The sequence below is a fragment of the Melanerpes formicivorus genome, unplaced genomic scaffold (assembly GCF_026170545.1).
Source record: "Melanerpes formicivorus ecotype bairdi unplaced genomic scaffold, bMelFor1.0.p_v2 SCAF_178, whole genome shotgun sequence".
NCBI classification, from domain to species: Eukaryota; Metazoa; Chordata; class Aves; order Piciformes; family Picidae; genus Melanerpes; species Melanerpes formicivorus.
Window position 1 is genome coordinate 236,966 of NW_027142530.1, and position 20,007 is coordinate 256,972.

The following is a 20,007-nucleotide window of genomic DNA, read 5'->3' on the forward strand; positions in this document are numbered from 1 at the left end:
ACAGAACAATTCCTCACCCTCCCCGACCCTGCCCCAGCCCCACGGAGCCCCCTGCCCCCCGCGCCCCTCCCGACCCCCAACTCCACACACGCCCCCGGCAGCCCCACGCAGCCAGAGCCTTCCCCGCTGCGCTGCCGCCGCCCTCAGCGCTCCCCGGCCCCCTCAGCCCCTCCCGCCCCGCCGCAGCTCACCAGCCGGCAGCTGCCGCTCGCCCGCCAGCACGTCCGGCACTTCTCCCGCGCTCCGGCCCCGCTGCCGCTCCCCACGGGGCAGCAACAATGGCGGCCGCGGCCGGCAGGGGCAGCTCCTGGCTGGGCCTCGGCAGCGCCCAGGGGGAGGAGCTGCCGCGCTCACGGCGCCTCTCATTGGCTGCGGCTGCCCGCCCGTGGGCGGGGCTTTCGTTCCGGACTGCTCCCTGCTTCCGCTCCCCGTCCCACGTGGCCGCAGCAGCCGGAGGGGCCGGGCCGGGGTCTCCCTCGCAGCGCTCTCTGCTCGCCAGCAGCCTGCCGGGGCCGGCGGCTCCCTGTGCGCTGAGCTCTTCCTCCTTCTCCTTCTGCTGCTCTGCTTCGCTCTTGTCCCGGTGTCCAGGTGGGGTTAGAGAGACTCTGGGGATGAGTTGTGGGTCGTGGGGTGGGGATCAGAGAATGCTCTCTGGGGGGGGGGGTGTGAGGGGTCGGGAGGGTCGTTTGAGTTGGGTAAGGGTTTGTGGGACAGGGGTCCGTGGGGCTGGGGCGGGGGGGGAGCCTCTGAGGTGATCTAGGGTGAATCGGTGGGGTTTGGTTGGGGGCTTCTGGGGATATGTGTGTGGGGGTCCGTGGGATATGGGGGAGATCAGTGGGGTACGGGGTGGGGGTGGGTCTGTGAGGTCCGGGGGAGCTCTGCAAGCTTGGCGCTTGGGGTCCGTGCGGGGGGGTCTCCGTGATTTTGGGAAGCTCTGTGCGGCTGTGGGGGTCTGCGGTGTTTGGGGTGGTCGGGAGGGGGCCTGTGGGGTAGGGCAGAGGTGTGCAGGGTCGGTGAGCGTCGTCTGTGCTGTTCTGGGAGGGGTCTGTGCGGGTGCGGAGCCGCGGGTGGGGTTGGGGTGGGGGTCTGTGGGGCTCCTTGTGGTGCTGCCTCCCCCTGGTGGGGGCAGCTGCAGGCCCCCTTTGGCTGCTGCTGTGTTGCAGGCGGAGCCATTGGTGGGCTGCAGGGGCTGTCCCTGGCCCTGTGTCCCTGTGTCCCTGTGCTGGGGGCTGGGCTGGCAGCAGAGCTGAGGTGGCAGCGGCGCTGTGGGGGCTGCTGTGTGCAGGAGAGGTGGTGGTGAGCGTGGGGTGTGGCTTGCAGCAGAGGCTGCTGTGGGGGTGTGTGGGGGAGCCCTGGGGGTTTGGAGGCTTTGTGCTGGCAGGTGCCGGGCGGCTGCTGTGCTGAAGGGCAGCGGCTGGGCTGAGGGCCAGGCGCGGGGGGGAGCTGTGGGCAGGCTGTGTGCTGGGTGCCGTGGGGGTGTCAGGCGTGGGTGCTGTGCTGAGCCTGAGCTTGGGAGCGCCTGGGGCTGGTGTCAGCTGTGGGGCGGTTTGGCTGTGCTGGGGGTGGTGGCATCCAAGGCCTCTGTGCTCTGCAAGCTCTTGAGGCACAAAGATTCCCTGGGGGGTTGCAGAGTGATTCTCAGTTTCTCTGCAGGCCTCCTGAGCACAGAAAGGCTCAGGGCAGGAGGAGCTTTTGGTGATGGTTGTTTTGTGCAGCCTTGGGTGTTGGATCAGTGTCTTGGCTGAGTTTGGTCCTTTCTCTTGTGGCCAAGTTGAGGTCCCTTTGGTTTTGGCAGCTGAGCACAGGTTGAGGCTTTTGCTGCAATGGTTTTTGTGCTGGCAGCATTGTGTGCTGCCAGCTGGAGTGCTGTGTGCAGCTGTGGTGCCCCCAAGAGGGGCAGGAGGTTGAGCTGTTGGAGGGGGTGTGTAGGAGGCCCTGGGGGTGGTGGGAGGGCTGTGGCAGCTCCCCTGTGTGGGTGGTCTGTAAGAGTTGTGTCTGTTGAGACTGTGGGGAGAGGTTGGAGCAGCCTTGTGGTAGCTGCTGGGGGCTGCAGGAGAGCTGGGGAGGGACTTTGGTGAGGGGCTGGGAGTGATGGGCTGAGGGGGAGTGGATTGAAGGTTGAGGAGGGCAGATTTGGAGTGGAGCTTGGGAGGAAATAGTTTGGAGTGGGGGTGGTGAGAGCCTGGAGCAGGTTGGGCAGGGAGGTGCTGGCTGCCCCCTCCCTGGAGGTGCTGAGGGTGAGGTTGGATGAGGGCTTGAGCAGCCTGGTGTGGTGGAAGGTGTCTGTGGGCATGGCAGGGGGTTGGAGCTGTCTGCTCTTTGGGGTCCCTTCCAGCCCAAAGCATTCTCTGTCTGCTTGAATTTGGACACTTAGCAGAAGTGCAATGAAGGGAACTTGAAATAAGCAAAGTTGTGAAACTGGCTCTGAGCCTGGGGGCTGGGTGTGGGCTTGGAAAGGGTTCTGACCTTAGCTGCTCGCTCTTGAGCTTGTGGGGGCTGGCTCTGGAGCTTGGTTCTGGCCTTTGTTGCTGGTTCTGGAGCATAGGGGCTGGCTCTTGAACTTGGGGGCTGGCTGTGAGCTTGGGAATTGTTCTGACCTTAGTTGCTGCTTCTTGAGCTTGGGAAGCAGTTCTGATCTTACTTGCTGGTTCTTGAGCTTGTGGGGGCTGGCTCTGGAGCTTAGTTCTGACCTTTGTTCTGGTAGTGGAGCTTGGAGGCTGGTTCCTGAGCTTGGGAAGTGGTTCTGACCTTAGTTGCTGGCTCTGAGCTTGGGAGCTGAGTCTGCACTTTTGGTTTAGGTTGCTTGGGGGCTGGTTCTGGAGCTTGGGGGCTGGCTGTGAGCTTGGGAAGTGTTCTGACCTTAGTTGCTGGCTCTGGGCTTGGGGTGTGGTTCTTGACCTCCGGGCCTGTCTCTGAGGTCAGGGGTTGGTTCTTGAGCTTGGGAAGTGGTTCTGACCTTGATTGCTGGCTCTTGAGCTTGGTTCTGGCCTTTGTTGCTGGTTCTTGAGCTTAGGGGCTGGCTCTTGAACTTGGGGGCTGGCTGTGAGCTTGGGAATTGTTCTGATCTTAGTTGCTGCTTCTTGAGCTTGGAAAGGGGTTTTGAGCTTAGTTGCTGGCTCTGGGCTTGGGGTGTGGTTCTTGACCTCAGGGCATGTCTCTGAGGTCAGGGACTGGTTCTTGAGCTTGGGGGCTGGTTGTGAGCTTAGGGGCTGGCTCTGAGCTTGGAAAGTGGTTCTGACCTTTCTGGCTGGCTCTTGAGCTTGTGGGGGCTGGCTCTGGAGCTTGGCTCTGACCTTTGTTGCTGGTACTGGAACCTGGGAGCTGGTTCCTGAGGTTGGAAAATGGTTCTGACCTTAGTTGCTGGCTTGGGAGCTGTTTCTTGAGCGTGGGGTCTGGATGTGAGCTTGGGAAGTGGATCTGACCTTAGTTGCTGGTTCTGGAGCTTGGGGGCTGGCTCTTCAACTTAGGGGCTGGCTGTGAGCTTGGGAAGTGGTTCTGATCTTAGCTGCTGGCTTGGGAGCTGAGTCTGCACTTTTGATCTAGGTCCTGGACCTTGGGGGCTGGCTCTTGAGCTTGGAATGTGGTTCTGTCCTTATTTGCTTATTATTGTGGTTATTATTGTGGCTCTGACCTTATTTGGAGACTTGATGAGGTACTTGGTGCCATGGGTTAGCTGTTTGGGTGGGTTGGATTGGTTGATGGGTCTTGAAGGTCTCTTCCAACCTGGTTTGGTTTAGTTTGGTTTGCTGGCTTGTGAGCTTGGGGCCTGGGTGTGAGCTCTGGAGGTGGCTCTGAGCTTGGGAAGTGTTCTGACCTTAATTGCTGGTTCTTGAGCTCGGGGGCTGGTTCTGAGCTTGGGAAGTGGTTCTGATCTTAGCTGCTGGTGCTGGGCTTGGGGCCTGGATGTGAACTTAGGAGCTGGCTCTGAGCCTGGGGGCTGGTTCTGCATTTCTGACCTGGATTCTTGTGCTTGGGAGCTGACTCTGACCTTAGTTGCTGGTTCTTGAGCTTGGGGGCTGGGTGTGAGCTTGGCCCCTGCCTTGAATTTAAAATGAGAGAGTTCAGCCAGTTGGAAGTTGAAGCTGAGCTGCTTTGCACTGCAGTGCTTCAGAGTTTGTGGTGCTCCAAAGGCAGATCTCAAAGAGCTGCTGCAAGAGTTGAGCTGAAGTGGCACAGTGCCCTGCAGAGGCAAAAGCTTTTCCCTGCCAGTCAGCCATTGGAATCCTCTCCCCAGGGCAGTGGTGGATTGCCCTGCAGGGCAGAGTTGGAAGGCTCAGCTTGGCAGGGGGCTGGGCCAGCTCCTTTCCAGTGCAGTGTCAGCTGGCAAGGTTGGAGCAGCTGAGCCTTGGGGTCCCTTGCAGCCTGGCATTGTGTGGCAGCAGAGCTGTGCTGCTGGTTTTGAGGGCACTTGGAAAGCTTCTGGAGCATTTGTGCAGAGTGTGCAAGACATCCCTGAGCCTAGCAACTCCCTCAGCTCTCTTCAGAATGAACTCTGCAGAGCTGGAAGAGCTTTCCAGGAATTTGGCAGAGGTTTGGAGGAGTTGGGAAAGGATTTTGGTTCTCCTCCTCCTTGTCCTCTTCCTTGTCCTCCTCTGCCTCATCTTTTTCCTGCTCTCCCTGGAGGCTGCACTTAGACTCCTAGAATGCTGGAGTGGTTTGGGTTGGGAGGGAGCTGCCAAGGTGCTGCAGTCCAAGCCCCTCTGCAGTCAGCAGGGACATCCTGCACTAGCTCAGGTTGCCCAGAGCCCTGTCTAGCCTCACCTTGAACCTCTGCAGGGCTGGGACCTCAAGCCCCTCCCTGGGCAACCTGTTGCAGTGTTCCAGCAGGCTCCTGGTGCAGAACTTGTTCCTCACCTCCAATCTCAATCTGCTCTGCTCTAGTTTGCATAAGCCTGCAGGGACAGGACCAGAGGCAATGGCTTCAAAGAGTCCCTCTGCAGCCTTCTTGTAGTTCCCTTCAGGTACCAGAAGGTCACTCTTAGGTCTCCCCAGAGTTTTCTCTTCTCCTCTCCAGGCTGTACACCCCCAGCTCCCTCAGCCTGTCCTGGTAGCAGAGCTGCTCCAAGCCCCTGATCATTTTTGTGTCCCTCCTCTGGGCCCTCTCCATCAGGTCCATGTCCTTCCTGTGTTGAGGTCTCCAGAGCTGGCTGCAGTGCTGCAGGTGAAGTCTCATCAGAGCAGAGCCAAGTGGCAGGATGGCCTCTGTCCATCTGTGGCCATGCTGCTTTTGGTGTAGCCCAGGCTGCCCTTGGCTTTGTGGGCTGCAGGCTCCCCCTGTCTCCTCCATGCTCTCATCCAGCGGTTTCTGTTGGGCCCTGCTGGCTCTGTAGATCAGCCCTGGGGACTTGCTGTGGCCCTGTGGACTCTGAGAGGGCAGCAAGTGAGTGGAGATGGAGCAATGGATGGAGAGATGGAGGGTGAAGGCTGCAGGGGGTGGGAGGGCTTAGTTCAGCAGCTGTGTGGCTCTGCCTGGCTCCTCCCTGCAATGGTGCTGGCAGCAGCTGACCCCAGAAGCTCGAAACCCCAAATCCTGCCTGGCTCAGGACCCTCCTGCCCTGTCCCCTCCTGACATGCAGCACAGCCCAAGCAGGCACTCAGGGCTCCTAGCCACACAGCCCAGCCATCCCCCATGGCAGGAGTCACCTGAGGTCTCACTCCCTCTCTGTCCCCCTTGCTCTCATCAGTTTCTGCCTGAGGTGTCTGCAGGGTCCCTCCCCAGCCCTCATGTGTAACCCCCCCTTGGCTTGGTGCTGTTCTTTCAGCCCTCCAGCTGATCCCAGCCTTTAGTCTCAGGCCCCTTCCATCCTTGTGCTGCTGCTTCCAGCCCAGTTCCTTAGATGCTTCCTCAGCCACAGCATTTCCCACTCCACCCTTCCAGCTGCAGTGGCAGTGGAGGTGGGGGACCCAGGGCCATGGGAGAGCCAAGGCAGCAGGGACATGGATAGACTGGGACTGACGGAGGGGCCTTGGTGTAGTCAGGCAGGAATTAGGCCTTGTCCCCCCAAGAAGGGGAGAGGATGCAGGGCCCAGGTGGCAAATGAGTGTGCAGGGAATGGCAGAATCTGGCACCATTTTAGGAGGTGAAAGGAGTGAATTGTGCTGCAGCTCTGCCTGTGTCAGCTGGGAGATGAACAGCAGCCCATGGGCACTGTGCCCTCCCACCAAACCTCTTTTTCTCTTGGGGATGTGGAGTGGCAGCTCCAGGGAACTGCAAAGAGCAATCTGAGAGAAATGGTCAGGGAGAGAAGGAAGCCAAATCCTTTCCACTGAGTCTCTTTGGGCTGCAAGTGTGTGAAGGGTGCTGGAGGTGTGAGGTTTGAGCAGGAGCCAGAGGCTCCTCCAGCATCCCAGTGAGGGCTGAAGAGGTTTAGCAAAAAGCTGCCCAAGCCCCTTCCCCCTCTGCTGCATCTGCAGAGAGCATGAATCTCCCTTTGTGTGTGTCCTGAGGGCTGCTTTGATCTTCTGTTGGGGAGTGGGCAGCAGAAAGGTGTGTGCAGGGCAGAGCTGAGCTCAGAGTGGGTGTGGTGGGTTCAGTGTCAGGGAGCAGAGCTGGGTCCAGAGCAAAATCTGTTGTCAAATGCAGCTGCAGGCAGCAGAAGCCTGGGCAGGCACTGGGCAGAAGCTTTAGGCGAAGCCTGGGAGAGGCTGTGTGGAGGCAGCTGTGTTGTGGTGCTGGCCTGCAGCTGTGTGCTGGGGGCTGTGTGCTGGGCAAGGAGCTGAATCTGCACTTCCTGAGGCCTCCCATCTTGAGCAGCCCTGGCTGTGTGCTGTGGCTGTGCTGCAGGGCTTGGGAGCTGCCCCCAGCAAGGCTGAGCTGTGCTGCCTGGTCCTGGGCAGTGCTGAGCCATCCCTTGCAGATCAGCGCTCTCCTCTGAGCCCTTTGCTTCTCTCTTGCAGGAGCTGAGTCCTCTCTCCGTCATCCATGTCCCTGTGTGCTGGGGAGCAGCACAGTTTGCAGATCTGTCCCTTGGAGCAGCCCAACAGATAAAGAACCCAGATTGGGGAAACAGCAGGACCCCAGCCCCCAGGACAGTTCCCAACCTGCTCCACCTCTTCCTGTCCAGCATATTTCACCTCTCCAGGAGCTCTGAGGCACATCAGGTGTTGTGGGAGTTGAGGAATTCCCCAGACTGCTGTGGGTGAGTTGTGAGCAGGAGGTGATGTTTGGGGGTTGGGATTTGGAGGGTGGTGGGAGAAGGTTGGAGGTCACAGTATCACACATAGTATCACAGTATAACTAAGATTGGAAAGGACCTCGAGGACCATCGAGTCCAACCTATCAACACAGACCCCATGACTAGATTGCTGTAGCCAAAGTGCAGCACTCGACACTTGGACTTGTTGAATGCCATCCCATTGGACTCTGCCCATCTGTCCAGTCGGTCGAGGTCCCTCTGCAGAGCCTTTCCACCCTCTAACTGACCAACATCTGCTCCCAACTTGGTGTCATCTGCAAACTTGCTGATGACTGACTTGATCCCCTCATCCAGATCATCAATGAAGATGTGACGAGGTGGTTTGGTCTTCCGTGTTCAGTGCTGCTGCCTCCATTGTCTGAGCCAGGGGAGCTCAAAGGACAGGGCCTGGGCCAGGAACCACCCTGCCAATGCCACCAGGCTTGAGGAGCATAGGACAAGACCACTTGTAAGCCCCAGGGTACCTTAACGCACTGAACACAGGAACCTGGGGTCTCAGTACAGGCAGAAACTGAAGGTTTGAGGTCCCCTCTGCATTCTCTTCTCCAGCTGGGTGTTGGGAGTCAGGGAGTGTCATGACCCAGGCAGGATCTGAGGGTTTGAGGTCCTGGGCTCAGGTGCTTCCATCTTCCCTATTGCACAGCTGTGACCCCTCCCTCCCACAGTATGACCTCTCAGAAGGACCCAGGCAAGAGCTGGGAGAAGCAGCACCCAGAGATCAAGCTGGAGAAGCTAATGTGCAGTCCCAAGAGAGAGCAGGATGAGGAGGAAAAAGTGGACAAGATGGAGGATGATGCTGAGAATGACAACTATGAAGAGGAGGATAATGATGATGATGAAGGTGACCAGGATGAGGGGGAGGAATGTATGGAGGAGGATGAAGCCAGAGCAGGTCCCTCAGTGTCACCCAAAGAGCTGAATCAGTGCCTTGAGTGTGGGCAGAGCTTCCCAGGTAGCTCAGAGCTGGTGAAGCACCCCTGCCCGCAGCCTGGCTCCCAGCCCTTTGTCTGTGGTGACTGTGGCAAGAGGTTCCGCTGGAACTGTCGGCTCCTCCAGCACCGCCGCACCCACACAGGTGAGAAACCGTTCACCTGTGCTGACTGCGGCCAGAGCTTCACCCAGCGCGGCAGTCTCACCCACCACCGCCGCACCCACACTGGAGAGAAGGCCTTCACCTGTGCTGCCTGCGGCCAGAGCTTCACCCAGCGCGGCAATCTCACCCAGCACCGCCGCACCCACACTGGAGAGAAGCCGTTCTCTTGTGACAGCTGTGGCAAGAGATTCACACAGCTCGCTCATCTTAGGCAACACCACCTTACCCACACGAGTGAGAAGGCCTTCACCTGCAGGGACTGCGGCAAGAGCTTCAAACAGCGCTCTACTCTCACCATCCATCGCCGCATCCACAGTGGAGAGCATCTGTTCCCATGTGCTGAGTGCAGCAAGAGATTCACCACGAGTACTGAATTAATCCGGCACCAACTCATCCACAGTGGTGAGAGGCCGTACAGCTGTGCCGACTGCGGCAAGAGCTTCACCCGGAAGAGCCATCTCACAGAGCACCGTCGTGTGCACACTGGTGAGAAGTCTTTCAGCTGTGCTGAGTGTGGCCAGGCCTTCAGAGATAGGCGCACTCTCATTCACCACCACCGCACCCACACTGATGAGAAATCTTTCACCTGTGATGATTGTGGTAAGCGCTTCAGTGAGAAGCGATCACTCAACAAGCACCGCTGCACCCACACCAGAGAGCAGCCTGCACTGGAGGGGATGCATAAATCCACCTAGAATCTGTTGGGTAATTGTGAGTCCTCTGAGAGAATCTTTCCAGCACAAAAATCATCATCCTTTTTTTCCTTTGCAATTGTCAGGAACTGGGGACACCAGAAGCAACAAACACCTCCTGCCCTTCTGAACACCAATTATTGCTAATGAGAACAATTACAGTGCTGAGTCTGCACAGCTGGAGCTCCCAGTGGAGCTGGGCAGGGCTTTGCCAGGGTCTGTCTGGTCCTCCTCAATGCTTTGTGTCACCCTGGGGTAAGAACCTCTCTGTACATTCACCAATTATGTCAATAAAACACAAAAGTTACCCAAATCCTGTCTGTTTGCTTTTATTTCAGATATCCCTGCCTCAATGCCTTAATAATAAAGGGGTCCAGGAGAGCTGGACCTACTTCAAGGAAGAATTGTTGAAGGCTCAGGGACAGGCTGTGCCAATGTGCCGGAAGATGAGCCACTGGGGCAGACGGCCAGCCTGAATGGTTAATGAACTTTTAATAGAGCTAAGGGGAAAAAAGAGGGTGTATCACCTTTGGAAGAGAGGGAAGGCAAACCACAAAATGTTTAAGGATGTTGCCAAGTCATGTAGGAAGAAAATTAGGGAGGCAAAAGCACACTTGGAGCTTAAACTGGCCTCTACTGTGAAGGACAACAAAAAGTCCTTCTATAAATACATTAATAGCAAGAAAAAGGGAAAGGACAACTCCACTCCTTGGTTGACATGGAGGGAAATGTTGTATCAAGGGATGAGGAAAAGGCAAAGATACTTAACACCTTCTTTGCCTCAATTTTTACTAGAAGGACAGAATGTCTTCCTGACAGCTGGCCTGCAGAGCTGGCAGAAGGAGCCAGGGAGCTGCACAGTTTCCCTATGTTCCATGAGGAGGAGGTTGGAACTCTCCTCAGCAGCTTAGATCCCCACAAGTCCATGGGACCAGATGGGATTCATCCTAGGGTGCTGAGAGAGCTGGCAGATGAGCTGGCCAAGCCACTCTCCATCATTTTCCAGCAGTCCTGGCTCACTGGCGAGGTCCCAGAGGACTGGAAGCTGGCCAACGTGGTGCCCATCCATAAGAAGGGCCGGTTGGATGAGCCAGGGAATTATAGGCCTGTCAGCCTGACCTCAGTGCCAGGCACGATCATGGAACAGGTCATCCTGAGTGCAATCACAAAGCACTTACAGGATGGCCAAGGGATCAGGCCTAGCCAGCATGGATTTAGGAAGGGCAGGTCCTGCCTGACCAACCTGATCTCCTTCTATGATCAGGTGACCTGCCTGGTGGATGTGGGGAGGCCTGTTGATGTAGTCTACCTGGACTTCAGCAAGGCCTTTGACACCGTCCCCCATAGCAAACTGCTGGCCCAGCTGTCAGCCCATGGCTTGGACAGGAGCACACTGCGATGGGTTAGGAACTGGCTGGATGGCCGAGCCCAGAGAGTGGTGGTGAATGGTGCCACATCCAGCTGGCAGCCAGTCACTAGTGGTGTGCCCCAAGGATCAGTGCTGGGCCCTGTGCTCTTTAACATCTTTATTGATGATCTGGATGAGGGCATTGAGTCCATCATCAGTAAATTTGCTGATGACACCAAGCTGGGGGCAGTAGTTGATCTGCTGGAGGGTAGAGAGGCTCTGCAGAGGGACCTCGACAGGCTGGACAGATGGGCAGAGTCCAAGGGCATGAGATTGAACACATCCAAGTGTCGGGTTCTGCACATTGGCCACAACAACCCCATGCAGTGCTACAGGCTGGGGTCAGAGTGGCTGGAGAGCAGCCAGGCAGAGAGGGACCTGGGAGTACTGGTCGATGGCAGGCTGAACATGAGCCTGCAGTGTGCCCAGGCAGCCAAGAGGGCCAATGGCATCCTGGCCTGCAGCAGGAACAGTGTGGCCAGCAGGAGCAGGGAGGTCATTCTGCCCCTGTACACTGCACTGGTTAGGCCACACCTCGAGTCCTGTGTCCAGTTCTGGGCCCCTCAGTTTAGGAAGGAGGTTGACTTGCTGGAACGAGTCCAGAGAAGAGCAACAAAGTTGGTGAGGGGTTTGGAACACAAGCCCTATGAGGAGAGGCTGAGGGAGCTGGGGCTGCTTAGCCTGGAGAAGAGGAGACTCAGGGGTGACCTTATCACTCTCTACAACTACCTGAAGGGAGGTTGTAGACAGGCTGATGATGGTCTCTTCTCCCAGGCAGCCAGTACCAGAACAAGAGGACACAGTCTCAGGCTGCGCCAGGGGAGGTTCAGGTTGGATGTTAGGAAGAAGTTCTATACAGAAAGAGTGATTGCCCATTGGAATGGGCTGCCCGGGGAGGTGGTGGAGTCGCCGCCATTGGAGGTGTTCAGGAGGAGACTTGATGGGGTGCTTGGTGCCATGGGTTAGCTGTTTGGGTGGGTTGGATTGGTTGATGGGTTGGACACGATGATCTTGAAGGTCTCTTCCAACCTGGTTTGGTTTATTCTAATAAAGGTTTATTTATTCTAATAAAGAAACCTTGCCCCTGGTGACAGCAAAGGTGTCTGTCCAAAGACACAGAGAGGTGGTGAGGAGGATGGCAGAGAGGCTGCCCTGGAGTTCGGTTTCCTTCTGCTGGAGCTCAGGGCAAACCCTCACAAAGCTTTGGCATTCTTAGGACAAAAGAACTGAGCCTGGAGAAGTCTGACTTGCTGCTGGCCCTTGGTGCAGGTTGTGCCTGAGAGATGTCTGAGTGGGGGAGATGCTGGACACAGCTGCTGTGATCCAGGAGAGCTCCAAGGCTCTGGCTTTAGGGTCACTGTTTTGAGAGGTGGAGATCATTAACTTCCATCAGGTGTTTCTCTGAGCTGGGGAACCTTGGATGCTGAATCACCCTGGGATCTTTTGCCACTTGCACAGACCCTGAAGGTTTTGACCTCCAAATTTTTCTATCACTGTGATCCAAGCACAGATGCACTGAGCTGGCAGGAGATGACAAACCCCCAAGCCATAGGGAGAGCAGTGCAAGGCTGGGAGAGCAAGTGTGCAGCACACCAAGGACACCTCTCAGGGTTCTATTTTATGTCTGTTCTGATCCATACCTGGCTTACCCTGGGCTAGTTCATGGCCTACAAAAGAGGGAACGGGGAATCACATCAAGTCTTGAGTAGGTTTCCAGTGACAGGGGGACTGTGACCCCACAATCTGCTCTGTGGCTTGAGTGCAGGAGCACTTAAGCCTATCCAAACAGGACCATTGGTGCATAATGTCCTCTGCAGTGCAGATAGGGAGTGTGGTCTCACTTGGAGTCTCTGGAAGAAGACATCAGGTGAAACCTGAAGTCAGCCATTGGGATTTTAGAGTAGAGGATATGGAGGATCAGAAGCCTACCACACACCAACTGAGAAGGAGATCTTATCATCTGTTGTGTGTTTAAGGCACTGGGATATCTTAAACCATAGAGTAGAGGCTTTCCTAATTATTTTGAAGTATTTTCATTATTCCCAGGCCCTTTCAATGATTTTTGAAGTATTCTTACTCATGTCAGGCCCTTTTAGTGAGTTTTTTAAGACATTTTGATTACTTTTGTGGATATTTGATGTTTTTCTGCAAGATTTTGATTCTTTTCAGGCCCTTTGAATGATCTTCAGAGAGATTTGGATCATTTTTAAGCCATTTTTTACAAAGCATTTTGAGTGCCCAAAAAACTCCTTAAAATCCTCAAGTCCTCAAACAGAGCTTTTGAAGCATCTTTAGGGAGGTTTAGGGGGTTCTAATAGTTTGGAAAATGTTAAAATGTTCTCCAAGTGCTGAAACAGGAATCCAGAGGCACAAAGCTGTCAGCTCCCTTGAGCTGCAGCTATAGAATTTGGGGGGTTTGAGATGTGAAGCATCAGGACTGTGGAACCTGCTGCTCCTGGCAGAGTTGATCCAATCAGAGAAGAGTTTGGGTTGGGAAACCCCCAAATTCAGCTGGCAGCTGTGGGCAGGAGGAACATTGCCCTGCTTGAAGCAGAGCCTTTGAACTGCAGCTGAGGGTTCAGAGCTGCCTTAGGAGGAGACTTGAGCCCTGGGGATGTATCCCAATGGGAGTTGTGTTCTCAGCCCCTGAGTGCTGCTGGTTTGCCACAGGGTTTCACAGACAGACTCACTAAGGTTGGAAAAGACCTCCAAGCTCATCAAGTCCAACCTTCTACCCACATCTCCATGACCACCAGACCATGTCCCAGAGTGCCACCTCTACTCATTTCTGGAATACATCCAGGGACAGTGACTCTCCCACCCCCCTGGGCAGCCTGCTCCAATGCCTGAACACTCTTGAAGCAACTAAATTTTTCCTCCTCTCCAACCTAAATCTCCCCTGGTACAATTTCAGGGCATTTCCTCTTGTCCTGTCATTGGTTACTTGGGAGAAGAGGCCAATATTGGCCTCACTCTGATCTCTTTCCAGGTCCATGTAGAGATCAATGAGGTCTCCTCTCATCCTTCTCTTCTTCACAATAAGCAATCCCAGGTCCCTCAGCCTCTCTTCACCAGACCTGCTCTCCAATCTCCTCACCAGCTTTGCTGCCCTTCTCTGTCCCTGCTCCAGTGATGAACAGAAAAGTCTCATTAACAGAATAACAGAGTTGATAAAGAACTTTCTGCTTGTTAGCTGAAATGCTGGAATGCAGGGAGGGGGAGAGGGGTTGGCAGACAGCCTTTGGGTAGATAAGGTGTAACAGGATTTGTCAGTGATTCACTTCTGTTAGTCTTGGACAAGATGATCTTTTGTATAAGATAAAGGACACCTGCATGATATGTGTACTTCTGCTGTTTTTAGCTAGATAAGCTGTGTATAGATAGGAAGCATCTGGACCTCTGTCATTATAGACAGATAACTTTCTGTATAAAAGTTTGCCCAAAGCTCTCTGAAGGCACACAGGTCTTTTGAAATGATTCTACCTGTGTCAGGGGCCAGAACAGAAGCATGATACAAGAAACTTACTGAGTCTCTTGTGTGTCTTTCTCTAAGTCAATTTGGCGACCGCGGCAGGACGACTCTGTTTGGCTGCAGGACCTGCTGAGGAGCCGGACCTCTCAGGGCCCGCCGAGAAACTCTCGAGGAGAGCTCCTCTGCTCATCAGATCGCTGCAGGAACAGACAAGACTGCCAGCACAGAGAAGGTATGCTTCTATAAAAGGGGTAGCTCTGTAGGTCGTGAGGGGACGCCCTGCGTGGGAGAGAGGCATTTATTGCACCCCTAGGTAAAAGAGCTCTTGGGCTGGGACCAGGGGGGTCCCAAAGGTAACTATAAGCATTGTTTATGTATCATGAACATTGTTTGTAGTGTGGGACCAGGGGGGTCCCAAAGGGAATTATAAGTATCGTTTAAGTGTGTGAGGGGCCAAGAGGGTCCCTAAAGAACATAAAGTACTAGAGGTTTTGAATGTGTGGCTGAGTGTGTGTGGCCAATAACTGTGTGCTAAGGACCGGTCATTATTGTTGTAGTTGTATTGGCATTTGTTTTGTGTTCTGTGTGCTGTAAAAAGAAAGTACTGTGTTGTATTGTGTAAAATGGGAGGGAGACAAAGTAGTGAGATCCCAAGACACAGCCCACTTGGTTGTATACTTGCCCACTGGGGGGAAATTGGAGGCCCCCCAGGAGGGTCAACAAATCAAAAGACTCTAATTAAAATTTGTACCCGGTGGTGGCCATTATATAAATTAGATGGTGGAGAGAAATGGCCTGTAAATGGGAGTCTGGAGTATGATACTTTACTGCAATTGATGTTGTTTTTAAGAAGAGAAAAGAAATGGGATGAGACAATAGATGCTGATATGTTTGTCTATCTCCGAGAGCATCCGGAGTTTCAAAGGGACTGTGGTGTTAGAGCTCCCTCAGATCCAATGGGTTTGACCCTTGGAAAAGAAAACAAGGCCAAGAATAAGAGGCAGACACAGTTGAAAAGGTGTTGCTCTGCGTGTAGCATAGGGCAGAGGCGTCTGAAACTTGAGGAATTAAAAGACCTGCCTGAATTTTATCAATCTCCAGGAAAATTGCAAGAGGTAGTGACAGAGAGTTCGGAAAATAATGTAGGAAGTTCTGGGAGTGGCAGCAATTCAGAGACTGATACTGGAGTCAGGTCCCAGAGCTATGCTCAGGGAAGGCCAGTGGCAAGAAGGACCCGAGGACAGCAAGCAAATGCCCCGGCTTCCCAGGTACTCATTCAAGCCCCCCTGCGACAAGCAGTAGGGCCTGAGGGGGACCCAGTCTGGATTAAGGTGCCTTTTACAAGTCATGGTTTGGATAGTTGGAGAGAAAAGGCTAAAAATTATCGTAACGATCCCACAGGGACAGCTACACATTTTCGATTCGTGGTCAGGCAGCACAATCCAGACTGGGACAGAGGATATCCAGTTATTATTAGAACAAATGACTGAAACAGAGAAACAATGAATTGAAAAACATGGATTGGAGCTTGCAACAGAAAGAATTCAAACCCGGGGAGGGGGGGCAAACATTGGAGATGTATTTCCACTCCAAAATCCAGAATGGAATACAAACAATGCCCTGCAAAGGACTAGATCGGAGGAATACCGGGAGTTTGTAGGCAGGGGAACAGAAAAAGCCATTCCGAAAGCAATTAACTGGTCTGTGTTATACTCAGTCAGACAAGGACCTGGTGAATCACCCTCAGAATTCTTAGATAAGCTGAGGGAAGCCATGAGGAAAAACACCTCTCTTGACCCCGGATCAGAAGTAGGTATACAACAACTGGTATCCCTATTTATCAGGGTGATGGAGATGGGAATCAATACGGCTGACCAATATGATCAAGTACTGTTTCTTTATTGTTCCAGTGTTGCAGGCCGATGGTGCAGGCCTGAGGTGCAGGCCTGTAGAGCAGGCCTGTAGTGCAAGTATAGCACTGTAAAGTGTAGAAGAAACAGGAGACAGGAAAGGCAGAAGTGCATAGCAAGGCAACTGCTACAACTTATATAAACTCGGAGTGCCCTGTTGGCATGGCTTCATTGGTTCCCTATGATGACAACACATTGCACTATTACAGATTATTGGTCCAACTACTAATGACACAACGAGGTTGTTGATGCAGGTGCATGTCCTGTTGTCCCAAGACAACTGTCCATGTTTATAGCTACCAGTGTCTTGTTTTAGTTATATGCTGCAGGCACAGCACTGTTTTGCTACACTGCTAGCTGGCTCTGCATTTCTGCTGAGCATGGCCTACCACCGTGTCAGGCTCTAGGCCTGCACTGCCAGATTGCTCACACTGCTCGTCGCTGGCATTGCCACACCTATTTATTGGGCAATCTGCTAGTGATATCAGAAAGAAGCTGCAAAAGTTGTCACCCCCGCAGGGAAGGGATTTAGAGGCACTTTTGGATGTAGCATGGAGAGTATTCTCTAACAGGGAAGAAGAAAGCAGGAGAAAAGAGAAGAGAATGTTGGTAGCAGCGTTGCAGGAAAGTAAGGAGACTAAAGGGACTAATAGAGTGCGGTTGGAAAAGGATCAGTGTGCGATTTGCAGGAAGAAGGGACACTGGAAAAGAGAATGTCCAGAGAGGAACAAGAAAAACAGAATACAGGCACAACTAGAAGAGGATGATTAGGGAGGAGCGGAGGAGATTATAAATACAGATCCTAGCAGATCCTCTGGTTATAATGAAGCTAGGGGAACAAGAAAATAAACTGGAATTCCTAGTTGACACAGGAGCAACCTTTTCAGTCTTCAATCAAGCACTGCTGCCTCTGGATGAGAGCTATGTTTCTGTGGTAGGGGCTACAGGTCAAACTGAGAAGGCATATTTTTTTAAACCTCTTAAATATAAATATGGTAAAACTTGGGGCTTACATAAGTTTTTATATATGCCAAATGCCCCAAAGTCATTGCTGGGGAGGGATTTGTTGGAAGCATTGGGAGCTGAAATTAAATTTAATAAGGGGAAGGTAGAATTCAGAGTAAGGGAGGAACAGTTGGTTGAGGTTTTAAGTCTGGCATTAATGAGCCCTCAACAAGAGAAAAACAGAATAAGAGAAAGCATAAAAGATCAAGTATATCCTGGGGTTTGGGACACTGAGCAGCCTGGAAGGGCCAAAAATGCCCTACCTGTGATAATAGATCTTAAGCCTGGAGCTCAACCTGTTAGATTAAAACAATATCCCTTAAGGAAAGGAGATAGGGAAGGAGTTTTGCCTAGTGTAGAAAAATTCTTAAAGTATGGGCTGCTAACAGAGTGTGAAGCAGCTTACAATACTCCAAATTTACCTGTAAGGAAACCAGCTGGAGGGTATCGGTTAGTGCAGGACCTAAGGGCTATAAATACAATAACAAAGGATATCCATCCTGTGGTGGCAAACCCATGTACCCTCTTGATTCAATTGAGAACAGAATTAGAGTGGTTTACCATCTTGGATCTAAAAGATGCCTTTTTCTGTTTACCCCTGGCCCCTGAGAGCCAGCCACTGTTTGCCTTTGAATGGGAGAGCCCAGAAACTAACCGAAAGTGTCAATTAACTTGGACAGTCTTGCCCCAAGGATTTAAGAACAGCCCTACTGTCTTTGGAAATCAGCTTGCAAAAGAATTAGAGAAGTGGAACAGGCCAGAAGGCAACGGAGCTCTGCTACAGTATGTAGATGACATCCCGCTGGCCACCCAGACCAGAGCGGAATGTGAAAGCTGGACTGTGAGTATGCTGAAGTTCCTGGGACTTCATGGGTACCGAGTTTCCCCACAGAAGGCCCAAAGAGTACAGCAGCAAGTAACCTACTTGGGATATGAATTAACAGCAGGACAACGAGTGCTGGGCCCTGAAAGAAAGGAGGCCATCTGTTCTATTCCACTTCCAAACACAGTAAAGGCACTCCGAACCTTTTTGGGAACGACAGGGCGGTGCCGGTTGTGGATTTATAATGATGGCCTGCTTGTGAAACCCCTCTGTGAATTACTGAAAGAGACTGATAAGGACTTGCAATGGAATGGAGAAACTGAACAAGCTTCCCGTACCTTAAAGAAGGAATTGATGAGGGCACCAGCACTAGGCCTACCTGATGTCACTCAACCTTTTTGATTGTATTCCCATGAAATCCAAGGGATAGCACTCGGAGTCCTAGCACAAACCTTAGGACCCTACCGAAGGGCGGTGGCCTACCTCTCTAAACAACTGGATGAGGTAAGCAAGGGATGGCCAGGATGCCTGAGGGCTGTGGCAGCAGTTCCAATTAACATTCAGGAGTCTCGAAAGTTCACAATGGGGCAGAAGATCACAGTCCTGGTATCACACACCAGCTCTGCTGTTCTAGAAGCCAAGGGAGGACACTGGCTGCCTCCACAACGATTTCTTAAATCCCAAGCCATCCTAGTGGAGCAGGATGATGTAGAAATGAAAGTTGCTAACTTTGTCAATCCAGCCTCTTTCCTCCAGGGTGGTGATGGAGAACCAGTTACTCAAGATCGTTTGGAAACAATTGAGGCCACTTATTCCAGCAGACCTGACCTGAAGGAAGAACCCCTAGAAAAGGCAGACCATAACTGGTACACCGATGGAAGCAGTTTTGTGATCCAGGGAGAAAGAAAAGCTGGGTACACTGTAACTACAGGAGAAGAGGTAATCGAGGCAGAAGCCCTACCAAGTAACACCTCCGCTCCAAAGGCAGAGATAATAGCACTCACCAGAGCCCTTGAGCTTTCCTGAGGGAAAAGTGCAAACATATGGACTGACTCCAAGTATGCCTTTGGGGTGGTACATGCCCATGGAGCCATTTGGAAAGAAAGAGGACTGTTGACATCTCAAGGAAAAGGTATTAAACATGCAGAAGAAATACTGAGGCTGCTAGAAGCAGTGCAGAAGCCAAGCAAAGTAGCCATAATGCACTGCAAAGCACACCAAAAAGGGAATACTGGTCAAGAAAGAGGCAACAGACTGGCAGATGAAACAGCTAAAAGGGTGGCCAGGGAGGGGAGAAAGGTGTCAGAGTTTGTTTTGATCCCAGATGGTAAACTGTCAATTGAGCAAAAAGAGCCAGAACCTGTGTATAGCACAGAGGATCAGACATTAATTAAAGACCTTTTGGGGAATAGGACAGGAAAGGGCTGGGCCAGGACACCGGATGGGAAATTAATCTTTCCCACTGACCTTCTCTGGGCTTTTGTTCAGATGGAACAGGCAAAGACTCACTGGGGAACAGAAGCCCTGTATCGAAAATTGGTTCAGGAGTGTATAGCACGGAAGTTATGCACCACGGTTGAACAGGTAACCCGGCAATGTGAGGTGTGTCTTAAGGCTAACCCCAAAGTAAGAAGAGGAGTTAGACTGGGACAAATTAGCAAAGGAAATGAGCCAGGACAACAATGGCAAATTGATTTTACTGAGCTCCCAAGAAAGGGGGGATCCAGGTACCTGTTGGTACTCACTGACACCTTCTCTGGTTGGCCAGAAGCATTTCCCTGTCGCACAAACAAAGCACGGGAGGTTACTAAGGCAGTGTTACAAGAGAGAATACCTCGTTTTGGGGTACCTGCTGCTATTTCCTCAGACAGGGGACCTCATTTTGTGGCCAAGGTGGTACAACAGGTGAGCAAAATTTTAGGGATTGATTGGCAACTCCACACCCCCTACAATCCACATTCGAGTGGGCAAGTGGAGAAAATGAACCATTTAATCAAAAACCAGATAGTAAACATTGGACAGGAAGCAAACCTGCCTTGGCCACAAGCATGTCCCGGGGTCCAGGTGTGGTGAGGGAGTCTCTGGGGCTGAGTTGGGGGTGGTGGGGTGGGGATCAGGGAATGCTCTCTGTGGGGCTGCGAGGGGTCGGGAGGGTCGCTTGGGTTGGGGAGGGGTTTGTGGGGTACGGGTCGGTGGGGCTGGGGCGGGGGGAAGCCTCTGCGGGGATCTAGGGGGAATCGGTGGGGTTTGGTTGGGGGCTTCTGGGGATATGTGGTTGGGGGTCCGTGGGATCCGGGGGAGATCGGTGGGGTACGGGGTGGGGGTGGGTCTGTGAGGTCCGGGGGAGCTCTGCAAGCTTGGCGCTTGGGGTCCGTGCGGTTTGGGGGGGGGCACGTTGTGATTGTGGG

General features: G+C 53.2%; 1 protein-coding gene and 1 pseudogene across 1 annotated transcript in view; one reads left to right on the forward strand and one right to left on the reverse strand.

The window, feature by feature from the left end:
• The window catches only part of LOC137457418 (zinc finger protein 208-like), a gene marked incomplete at its 5' end in the record, with an annotated part of 316,357 nt that overhangs the window by 167,156 nt on the left and 129,194 nt on the right, over positions 1 to 20,007 (forward strand). The window contains 2 exon segments of the mRNA XM_068169313.1: positions 8,272 to 8,901; positions 19,678 to 19,700. Coding sequence (XP_068025414.1) covers positions 8,272 to 8,901; positions 19,678 to 19,700 — 653 coding nt within the window.
• LOC137457403 (zinc finger protein 420-like) overlaps positions 1 to 20,007 on the reverse strand; it is a 38,257-nt pseudogene that overhangs the window by 17,151 nt on the left and 1,099 nt on the right.